This window comes from Protopterus annectens, chromosome 9.part0 (genome assembly GCF_019279795.1).
Source record: "Protopterus annectens isolate FY-2018-M chromosome 9.part0, PAN1.0, whole genome shotgun sequence".
In the NCBI taxonomy this organism is placed as follows: domain Eukaryota; kingdom Metazoa; phylum Chordata; order Ceratodontiformes; family Protopteridae; genus Protopterus; species Protopterus annectens.
This window is the reverse complement of record NC_056743.1, coordinates 470415666-470427681: the sequence shown is the minus strand read 5'-3', so window position 1 is coordinate 470427681 and position 12016 is coordinate 470415666. Positions and strand designations below refer to the sequence as shown.

The window sequence follows — 12016 nt, the reverse complement described above, 5'->3', positions numbered from 1 at the left end:
TATTTTGCTTTTGAAAAGGAACAACATCCCTTAACTGTTTATGAGGGTTCAGATGCAGAGGAATCCATCTCTTCTGCCTCCCCTCCAGAGGACCTCTCATTTGGGGAAATCCTTCACTCCCTCAGGGAACATTTTCAGTGGGAATCTCGAGACTTCCCACAGTCTAAGAAAAGACCTTAGAGAGTTTCTGGACCTGCCCCAGCACAGACCCCTGGCCATCCCACCTATTTTGGAAGTGGTGGATGATGTTTTCCATGAATCCAGCTTAGCCCCTGATGCCCTCTCTCCTGCTCCAAGTAAACCTGATAGGTAATTCTCACAAATACCGGTACAGGAATCCTGCTGCAGACCCTGAGGTCATTACACAGGGACCCAAAGGAGCTAAGACTAGATCTGAAGTAGTTAACTTCATTTGTACATCAACCTATGGGTATCGGATCCATATCGGATCCGAGCCGGCAGCTTCAAACAGCTAAGATCTGAGCTCCAAGCTCCTCCCCTTTACCCATAACCCCCTGCTATCCCTTCCTGACCTCAGATCTTTTTTGCCATGGTTCTCAACAGCAGCTTTAAACGAGCTTCCAGGCGTAGCATAGGAGTTTGTGAGAAAAATCTTTTCTTTTTTGCATTTTTTGTTAAAAAAAATTGTTGTGTGTGTGTGTTATCTCGCCTAGCTAGGTTAGCATACCTTTGTTTTGTTAGTGAGTGCTAGTGTAGTCCCTCCCCGTGTGTGTGTGTTAAGGTGTGTCAGTTTTTTGGGGCCTAGCGTGTGGGTAGGATATGTCTGAGGCACCCAAAACTTTCTTTTCTAAATGTACCGAGTGTGGCCATAAGCTGTCCCCAGCAGATGGCCACACTTGGTACGTTATTTGCCTTGGGGTTGAACATCTCACCTCGGGCTGCACTATTTATGCAGCGTTCAACCCCAGGGCCATCAGGGACAGGAGGTCGAAGCTGATTCTGGCAGGACTGTTGCCCCCGGACACGGCTTCGTCCTCCGATCCCTCTGTGGCTTCTGCCGAGGCTTCGGCAGCACCACCTTCTCTCCCTCTGGCCCCGAGACTCACCCTCCCACCCTTGGCCAAGAGGAGAGGGAAGCTAGGAAGGAGAAGCGCAAACATCACAAGAGGCGGGCCGAGACTTCTTCCTCGGCGCCGCCATCAAAGTGAGCTTCTCCGCCTATGGCCACTGGATCTTCTCCTTCCCGGCTCCGATCTCCCTGTTTCTCACCGGAGGAGGAGGAGACCCGGTCGCCTTCGAGGTCATCGAGGTGGCATTCCCGGCCCGCCTCGGTGGCCTCGTCGAGGTCTACCCATAGCATCTCCGATGCAGACTTGGACTGGATGATGCGTAGGTTCCTCCAGGCCCAGATGCAGATGGGAGTGCTCCTGCCTCCCCCCCCCCCACCTGGGGGGAGCTCGACCCCCTTTTTCGCCCCGATCGCTCCTTCTCGGACCCACTGTTGGGGTTCGGAGCCGTTGGAGCCGGGGGAGCATTGGCGACGATAGTGTCCGGTACTTGGGCTCCGATGGCACCCTCAAGTCTATCGGGTCCCTTTTCTTCGGATCCGAGCTCTCGGAGCCGAGAGCTGAGCTTCGGATCCGGAGGTGTCAGTATGACTCCGGTTCCATCACGGTCGGAGCATGCTGGCCCTATGGATCCGACCGCCTCGGCGCCTGCCCCGATCTGCACATCGGATCCGAGGGAGGGTCTGCTCTTGGATCCGAGAGAGAGCAGCTCTCCTTCGGCATTCAATGTTGTGGAGAGGGTATTGTCGAGGGACTCCAGGCCCCTGGCTTCGGCTACGGCTCCACCCTGCACTCCCTCTCAGACTGATCTACCTTCCGTCACCCGGTCCCAGGGACAGCCTGCGCAAACTTCCCAGATTGTTCCCTTTCAGGAACAGGATGTAGTTGGTGAGGCCTCCTCGGATAGCCCCCCCGAGGAGGTTCCTCACAAACGCAAGTGCAAAAGGAGGTACTTGGACTCACCTAGGTCCTTGACAGAGAACACAGACTTGGAGGAAGGGGAAGGTTCCCCAAGGTCACCCCCCGAAGAAGTCTCCTTCGGAGACATCATGAAGATACTTCGGATCAGAGGGGGGTGGTCAGACCCAAAACCTTCTTCTGACGAGTCTGTGTTTCTGGAGGCGTTTGACGCAGGCCCATCTACCTCTTGGGTGTCCCCTCCCGCCGACCTCCTGGTAGACCTGTTTACTACCAGGGTGTGGAAGGAACCGGACATTGTGGAGCCCATTCCAAAGAGGCCTGACAAAATCCTCAGCCCCCCTTCGGATAAGTCGTGTTGGAGCAAGGGAACCCCGGTAGATGCCATGTTGGTGGCGGCCGCCACCAAAAGGGAACTGGCCCAGGGGAGAGTTCCTCGGTCTATCCTCCAGACAAGGAGTCTCGGACGATGGACCGTCTGGGGAAGCGGGTGTTCGCTTCAGCCACCTTTTCTGTGAGGTCGCTGAATTATATGGCACACCTGATACGACTCCAGCGGGATTTCATCAAAGAATACACTGGGCGCCCCCAGAGTCCATGTTGGCGGAGGATAAGAAAATGTTCTCAACTCGAATGGCCACTCTCAAATCTATCTCTAATACCTCTATGCGGTTACTATCCCATGCCACGGAAGGAGCTGCTAGAGCCAGCGGAGCGGGTGTCATCCTACGGCAACAGGCGTGGCTCCGTCACTGTGATTTCGCAGAACCTTTCAAGGCGTCATTCGCAAATGCCCGTTTGATGGTTCTGCCCTTTTTGGCAAGACCGTACACGACACATTGGTCCAGAGCGAGAAAGACGGGAAGACGTCTACTGTCGGAGTCCGCTTCTCTGCTTCCCAGAGGTCCTTCTCGAGGAACCAAAAGGGGCAGAAGAAGATGTGGTTCCGGAAGTCTCAACAATCCGTTGCCTCGGACCCCTTGTCCTTCAGAGGCAGAGGAGGACAGAGTGGGCGCCGCCCTAGAGGCAGAGGGGGTCCGAAGAACTTCAGGTCCAGAGAACCTTTCTCTGATCGGCCCACGCAGCAGCCCTGAAGGGTTACCCGACTGCTCCACTCTGGAGGCAGTCGGGGGGGGGGGGTGTTTCTCGAGGCACCTAGCAGTTTGGGAGTCCATTACAACAGATCACTGGGTGCTTCAGATCATATCCAGAGGCTACAAGATTCCCTTAATCAATCCCCTACCCACTCCCCGAAGCCTCCCCGATGTCCCACCCAATCAAAGAGAGGAGGCAGCCGAGGAAATCCTCCGGCTGCTAGAAAAAAGCGCAATCCAGCACGTCCCCCCAGACCTGTCCGGATCAGGCTTTTACTCCAGGTTCTTCTTGGTGCCAAAAAAGACGGGGGACTTGAGACCAATCCTCGACCTGTCCTTCCTAAACTTGTCAGTAGCCAAAGAAAAGTTCCTGATGGTCACTCTCCAATCCATTCTCCCACTTCTGCAGGAGAATGACTGGATGTGCTGCATAGACCTCAAGGATGCGTACTACCACATTTTGATGGACAGATGATCCAGGAGGTTTCTCTGCTTCCGGCTAGGAGCCAGCCATTACCAGTTCAGGGTCCTTCCCTTTGGTCTCACCACAGCCCCCAGGGTGTTCACCGAGGTTTTGATAGTTGTAGCGGCCCACCTGAAACTTCAGGGAATTCAGGTCTTTCCTTACCTGGATGACTGGCTCCTGACTGCCCCCACCAGGCATCTACTTTGCGCAGCCAGAGATTACTTTCTTCATCTAGCTCCCCGGCTGGGGATCACGATCAACATCAAAAAATATTCCCTTCTTCCAACCCAAATCCTAGATTTTATTCGAGCCAGACTGAACACAAACCAGCTTCTAGCCTTCTTGACTCCGAACTCTAAAACTCCACATACTGGCCCTTCTTTAATCCCCAGCTCCCTCTGCAGAATTGGTCCTGAGGGCGTTAGGCTCGATGGCGGCAACTATCAACCTTCTCCCCTCGGTGCGCTTGAATATGAGAGTTCTTCAATGGACCTTGCAAGTCCAGTGGTCCCTCCTGCGACATCCCCTGAGCTTCCCTGTTCCCCTCAGCAGGGTCTGCAGGAAAGCCCTCTTATGGTGGCTCCAGTCCCCGGACCTCCAGAAAGGGCGCCCCCCTCTCTATATCCCCTCCTCTAGCCACGGTGATCCCGGACCCTTCTCGCCTCGGGTGGGGGGGCACTGCATGGGCAGGTCTGTCCAAGGCACGTGGAACCATTCGGAGACCTTTTTGCATATCAGTGTCGTAGAGATGAGAGGGGTGCTTTTGGCGTTGCAAGCACTTCACAGCCTTCTTCCCTTGGGGACAATTGCGATTCAGACAGACAATATGTCGGATGTCTGGTATATCAACAAACAAGGGGGAACCAGGTCCTATCCACTTTGTCGGGAGGCCATGAGAGTGTGGGAATGGGCGATATCCAACAACCGCTTTCTCATAGCGACGCACATTCTGGGCCGGTCCAACATCTTGGCAGACAGACTGAGTCGAACCATCGTCTCATCGTACGAGTGGTCTCTGAACCCCAGAGTAGCGAAGCTAATCTTCTCCAAGTGGGGTCAACCTCGCTGTGATCTTTTCACCTTGCCTTCAAACGCAAAGTGCAGCGACTACTTCGCTCTATTTCCCCCACCCGGGGAATCCCCCAGACATGCTCTGGTGCATGTTTGGCCACCCGGTCTACTTTATGCTTACCCTCCTCTTGATGCTAAAGTTCTTACAGAAAGCCCGATGGTTGGGGAGCAGAATAATCCTCGTTGCCCCATTCTGGCCTCGTCAACCTTGGTTCCCATGTCTATGGTCTCATCTAGTGAATCTCCCATGGATTCTAGATCCCATCCCGGATCTGATCTCTCACCCATCAGGCCTGTCAATCCGGAACCTGGACAACCTCAAGCTTACAGCTTGGTTGATCCAGTTCCACTGATAGCTAGGACACCTGGTATCTCATCCCATGTCAAGGCTATACTAGTAGCCGCTCACAAGCCGTCTACGAGAAGGATTTATAATAGCAAATGGAAGCATTTATCTATTTGGGCGGAGTGTCAAAACTTAAATTCCTTTACAGCTCCTTTGCCAGTATTAGATTTTCTGTCAGGCTTATTCGACCAAGGTGCTAGCTGTTCTACAGTCCAAGTCCATCTGGCTGCAATCTCTCACTATCATGTTGGGAGTGATCTCGGCCCTTTGACCTCGTCTAAATTATGTAAGACCTTCCTAAAAGGCACTTTTCTTTTAAGGCCTCCGGTTAAAGATGCAGTCCCTCCTTGGGACTTAACCCTTGTCCTTCAGTCTCTGACAGCTCCTCCCTTTGAGCCTGCAACTTCGGTGGATCTGAAATAGTTATCTTGGAAGACCGTTTTTCTTGTTGCCATCACTTCGGCCAGAAGGGTTTCGGAACTTCAAGCCCTTTGCGCTAAGCCACCATATTTGATTTTTCACAAAGATACGAGTTTCACTCAGGACCAATCCCTCTCTTCTGCCCAAAATTGCTTCGGAATCTAATATCAACCAATCTATTAATTTACCAGTCTTCTTTCCAAATTACCAGAATAAAGGTGAATACAAGTTTCACTCTCTAGACGTACATAGGCAACTGAGATTCTATTTGTACAGGACAGCTGATCACAGGAAATCAGACCAGCTTTTTGTATCCTTTCCTAAACCCACTTTGGGAAAATCTGTATCAAAAGTTACTTTGTCCAGATGGATCTCACAATGTATCCTTTTGGCATATGAGAGTTCTGGCCAGTCTGCCTCTCAAGGAGTCCATGCCCATTCTACTCGATCGATCTGTACCTCTGCTGCTTTTCGATCTAGGGTGTCATTGGATGACATTTGTTCAGCAGCCACTTGGGCTTCATCTCATACATTCATAAACCATTGCAAATTGGATATTGTTTCTAGAGGGAGAGCATCCTTCGGCTCTGCAGTGCTCCGGAACATCCTTCCATGAGGACCTCCCAAGAATTAGGTAGCTGGGGACTCTGTCCCATAGGTTGATGTACAAATGAAGTTAACTACTTCAGATTAAGAAGTTATGTACTCACCATAACATTCCATCTGAGTAGATAAACTTAATTTGTCAGCAACCGACCCCCCCCCCTCTGTCCCCCTAACCCGTATGGATACTCAAAGGACTCCTGCTTGTCATTGCGGATTGTTTTTTAGGTTAGAGTTTGGAGGTGGTTCTTTGGTGTTTTATGCTTTATGCTGATAAGCAAACTCGATCTGAGGTCAGGAAGGGATAACAGGGGGTTATGGGTAAAGGGGAGGAGCTTGGAGCTCGGATCTTAGCTGTTTGAAGCTGCAGGCTCGGATCTGATACCCATAGGTTGCTGACAAATGAAGTTTACCTACTCCGATGGAACGTTATGGTGAGTACATAACTTCTTATTCTGCCAAGAATCCTCTTCCTTCTAACAAAGACTCCAGAGCTCTGGACAGATGGGGTAAGAAAGTATACACCTCTGCAACTTTAGCTATCAGAACACTCAGTTGTCAGTTCCATATGTTAAAATATCAACAACACACTTTGGAACAATTAAAACAGGAGATTGCTACCTCTCCTGACTGTGCCAACGCATAAAGAGCTGGCAGAATTACTACACTGTTTGTCAAGTGGCCAAACACTCATTACAATGTGGATATGATCCCCTAGAAGCCTCTAGCAGGGCAGCAGTGACAGGATCTGTTATTAGGAGATATGCATGGCTGAAGGAACAACCTCTCTCTCATCATGTCAAGTCTAAACTTATTGATGCACCCCTAGATAAGGAGCGCATATTTGGGGAAAAAGTAGAAGAGGTGCTTAAAAAGATTGCAGACAAAGCATAATCTATGCAAACAGTAAAAGATTTATTTCAAGTTCAACCTCCCAGTTTCAGCAGGAACTTTCCCTCTAAGCACTGGGCCTTCCCTGCACCTGGCAGACAGGGCCAAGGTAAGCCCCGCAGGGACAGGCCATCCAGACCCCTATCCCAGGACCAGCAAAGAAGCAAACAATGGACCACGTCCGTCTCTAAGGCAGGGAGTTCTAAGCCAAGCTTCTATGGCAAGCACTAGCAATGATTCTCCCTCCCCTCCTCTGCCCTCCTTTCATTCATCAAAAACTAGGAGGAAGGCTCACCCTCTTCAAGGACAATTGGGTTTCTATAACCAAGGACCAATGGGTCTTAAAAATCATTTCTCAGGGATGCAGATTCTCCTTCAGCAAACTCCCAATTCCAAGATGGTACCCAGACCTCCCCCCAACCGGTGGGCAGAGGCATTGAAACAGGTCCAAACTCTAATATTCCAGGGCAGTAGAACCTGTCCCTTCAGATCAAACAGGAAAAGGTTTTTACTCCAGACTATTCCTTGTTCCCAGAAAAGAGGAAACTTGGCACCCCATCCTGGATCTATCCAAACTGAACACCTCCTTGGTGGTCCCCAAATTCAAAATGCTAACCTTGACGCAACTCCTGCCTATGCTCACACAAAATGCCTGGCTTGTGACACTAGACCTAAAAGATGCCTACCTCCACATCCCCATCAGGGAATCGTGCAGAAAATTCCTGTGCTTCAGAGCAGGCTATAAACATTTTCAGTGCTCTGCACTGCCCTTTGGTTTATCTACTGCTCCCAGAGTATTCAGAAAATGCTTGGCCCCAGCTGTAGCATTCTGTAGACAGAGAAATATACAGATTTACCTTTACTGGGATGACTGCCTCATTCAGGCAGAGTGCAAACAAAAGTTGCTCCAGGACCTTTTCTTTGTCAAATCACTCCTAACTTCCCTAGGGTTCACCATCAACGAGAAAAAATCAAAACAAAACCCCTCCAGAAAAAAAAATTCCTGGGAGCTGTGCTAGACCCAGCAACCCAAATGGCCTTCCTATCCCCAGAAAAGCAGAGCTTTCTGCCTCTCTGCTTCACCCAACTGGCTTCCAGAATTCACCTCACTGTGAGGAAGTTTCTGCAAGCCCTGGGATACATGGCATCTTGAATCCTTATCTCTCTCGCCAGGCTTCACATGGGAAAACTTCAGTGGTACTTAAAGAACCTTTGGTTTCAGCACTCTCAGTCCCTAAAGACCACTCTCCCTCTGATCCCATGTGTAAGGGCCAAATTTCTCTGGTGGGCAGAGGCCTGTGCCATGAACAAGGGTCTTCCCTTCATCCTCCGCCCTTCAGGCCAGACCATCACCACCGAAGCCTCAGACATTGCTTGGGGCGCTCACCTAGCAGGCAAGTATACCCAAGGCCTTTGGAATGCCCAGCAACTTCACTTGTACATCAACCAGAAAGAAATGATGGCAGTGTAAAAGGCTCTGACTTTCTTCCAACCCCATCTCAATCCAGGGATCCTCCTTATAAAAACAGACACCACCACAATGATGTGGGACATCAACAAGCAGGGGGGAACCCAATCTTACCCCCCTATGCAGGTTAGCCATGAGTGTCTCTGGCTTACAGCCTCCTCCATACGGCTACACCTAATTGCCCAATACGTACCAGGGATCAACAACACACAGGCAGACCACCTAAGCAGAAACTTACTGGACCCCCACGAATGGCAGCTCCACAGAGAAATCTTTCTGTAAATCACTTAGGAGTCGGGGACCCCAGAAGTGGATCTCTTTGCCTCGCACTTGAACCACCAGCTGCAAAAGTTCTGTACCAGGGAGTATAACTTCCTAGCATGGAAGGTGGATGCCTTGACTTTCCCCTGGAGCTCCCTTTTTGTGTACGCGTACCCTCCTGTACCCCTTATTCCCAAGGTTCTGATCAAATAAGAGATGAGAGACCAAAGGCCATCCTCATTGCTCCAGATTGGCCCAGACAGCATTGGTACCCCTTATTACGCAGTCTGACCTTACACCCCCCAAAGCTGCTTCCCCTGAGGTCCTACCTCTTGACCTAGGAGAAGGGGAAGGCGCTGTACCCAAACCTACAGACTCTCAATCTTTCAGCATGGCTTATACACTAAAAACTAGCAAGGAGTCCCTGTTAAGCAAACAGGTACTGGACATCATCACAGAGGCCAGAAGGCCCAGCACAAGAAAATCATATGTAGGAAAATGGAAAAGATTCTGCTCCTGGAAACAATCCAAAGGGGGCAGTACCTCCCCAACCTTCCATCCCTCTCATCATGGATTACCTAGCAGAGTTGTTCAATAGTGGCCTCTCTTTCTCCTCTATTAAAATTCATGCCTCAGCCATCTCTGCCCATTATGATTCAGACCCACCCCTCTTCTCTCATCCTTAGATTAAGCAATTTCTCAAAGGGGCTTCTAATATCAGGCCTCCCACGCCACCCTGGGACCTGAATTGTGTGTTAGAAAAACTAACCTTACCTCCTTTTGAACCTGACGCTTCAACAGAATTGAAATGCCTCTCATGGAAGACTGCCTTCCTACTAGCTATCACCTCAGCCAGAAGGGTCTCTGAACTTCAAGCTCTCATGACTGGCAAGCCCTTCATCATTTTCCATGCAGACAGAGTCTCCCTGAGGACTAAACCCCTCCCTTATGTCCAAGGTGGTATCTGATGTGACCCTTAACCAGGCCATACACATTCTCACCTTCTTTCCTAACCCTCAAAACAAAGGAGAAAGAATTCTACACTCACTAGACATGCACAGACAACACTGATACTATCTGGACCATACTAAGCCATTCAGAAAAACAGACCAGCTTCTTGTAAGCTTTGCCCCTGGGCAGAGGGAACCCCATCTCCAAACAACCCATTTCCAAATGGATTTCACACTGCATCCATTTTTGCTACAGACTACAATGGAAACCCATCCCTAAGTCTGTTTGCACCCACTCCAATAGGGCAACCTCCACTTCACTGCCTTCTTCAGAGAAGTACCTACCAGGGACATCTTGGAAGCGGACACCTGGACCTCTGTCCATACCTTTACAAAGCATTACCACCTACCTCTCTTTTCTAAGTCTAGGACAGGGTTTGCCTCTGCAATTCTGCAGGGCCTCCTGACTCATACCTAGGACTCAACCTATTCTTCCACCCCTTTCCTCAGCTTTGGGAATCTTCCCACAGGTGATGACTGCAGCAGTGAAACACGAAGAACATAGTACAGTTGTGTACACTTACCATAAATATAGATGTTCGAGTGTGTTCACTGCTGCAGTCTTGGTTTCCCTCCCTCCATCTCCCATTTAACATCTCCTCCCCCTAGAGAGACACTAGCTTCCCAAGGTGACTTTAGCTACCAAGACCACTTCTCTCTTTTCCCTTGTGCTTCTGATGGGTTAGGGCAAGAAAAACTGATGTAATGATGTTGGCTGCCTTGCTTTATAGCACTGACGACCTGATATCAGACTGCAGGCGACGGCAGCCAGCGCACAAAAACATTGACTCTGGTATTCGGGCCGACCGAGGGCTACCACAGCATAGGTTCATAGGTAGGTACTAAGCTATTGGCCCTAGGGCCTATATAAGCCTAGCCAAAAAGGTACCCTGGCTTTTGCCACCCAAGAAAATTATTTACCTGTGCCCCTGTCAAGCAGAGCCACAGAAGTGATAACCCACAGGCGATGACTGCAACAGTGAATACACTCGAACATCTACATTTATGGTAAGTGCACACAACTGTACATGACTGTGCTTTCTTTCTGCTAGCCATTAACAGTTGATGTACACAGAAATAAAATGTTTTTATGGTGTGAGACAAATATAGGGTAAATCTCTAAATATGAGATGCACATATGTTGTGCAGATATTGAATTATGTAATATGACATTGTTGTATTCAATTCTGATCAAGGGTGAAAAGATTATTAGACTTATTTAATGAGTAAACAAATACAAAAATAGAAATAAAGTTCTGAACTCTTGTTAAACCGTTATCTACAGGCTGTCAGTTGGAGTTTTCTATGCAGTTTTCATTTGACTGTGCATGATACATACTATATTTGTAAATCCCTCCAGTTGACTCTATTTATTCAACGGTTGAATGATTTTTCTGCATAAATAACTTGATTATTTGTGATTTGAAGGCTTGTTAAATCACCACTACATAATATGCTCACCTCTTGGATGAAACATGGTGTTGTAGGTGTAAAAACATAGTATAATAACTTGCAAACTATTTAGACGTCTTAAAATTTGATTTTCATCTGAAATTTGACAAGAGGTAGAATTAAAATAAAACTGCCATTTATCAGTGCATTTAATAATGACAGCAATGATTTGGTGCTTTTGTGCAAAATATGTTGAAAAGGCCAACTGCAAATCATAGAATGTACAAGGCAAATGGAACATCTGACCATTTGCACATTGCCATTACCCACCCTTAGGTCTTTGCCTATTTTTTGAAGAAATTATAGGGCAGTGATACCTGGGGTGACTTTTTGAATACACATTCAGTTGTTTAATTCCTTATTCAAGCAATGTGACTCACTCCTCCTTCCTTTAAGAAGAATTAGGCAATCGGATGTATTTTCATAAATTCACCTCGGCTATGACTGCATTATTACTGCTTGAAAAAGGACGCAAGGTCTTAAGGGGTGGCTACTCACAAGGAGTAAATGGCCAAATTGCCCAGTAGCCTTGTACATTCTGTCATTCTGTAATGTGTTCAGGCAATTTTTGCATTAGTTCATAGGTTCATACTAGGCTGTCTGCCCTAGGGCATTTATAAGCCTAGCCAGAATGTGTTTGGCTTTCGCCACCCATTTTAAATTTATTTTGCTATGCCCTTTTTCGAGGTTAGTATACTGTGCCTCTGTCTAACAGTGACACAGAAGTGATACCCGGGGTAATCCTACGATCTCCCATCCACTCATCAAGATTCCTCTTGAAGAGAGTCAATGAGGGACTCTGCCTAACCTGGACTGGGATTTTATTCCAGAGTGAAGGGAGCCTCCAGCATGTCCTATTTATTTCAGTGCTGAGGTTCAAGTCTCTCCAGCGCGTAGCTTGATGGGATTTGGATTTTCTGAGGTGCAGCATGTCCATTAATTCCAGGTTGGACATGGCTTTATATGTCAGGCACAGATCTTTTGCCTT

At 48.7% G+C, this 12016-nt stretch overlaps 1 protein-coding gene across 2 annotated transcripts in view; it reads right to left on the bottom strand.

Moving 5' to 3' along the window:
• The window catches only part of MAK16 (MAK16 homolog), a 1440501-nt gene that overhangs the window by 288523 nt on the left and 1139962 nt on the right, over window positions 1-12016 (bottom strand). Inside the window, exon 3 of one of the 2 annotated variants that reach the window (XM_044083007.1) lies at window positions 7481-7502. The exons of the other annotated variant lie outside the window; for it this stretch is intronic. Coding sequence (XP_043938942.1) covers window positions 7481-7502 — 22 coding nt within the window. The remainder of the gene's footprint in view (window positions 1-7480; window positions 7503-12016) is intronic. 2 annotated transcript variants of the gene reach the window in all.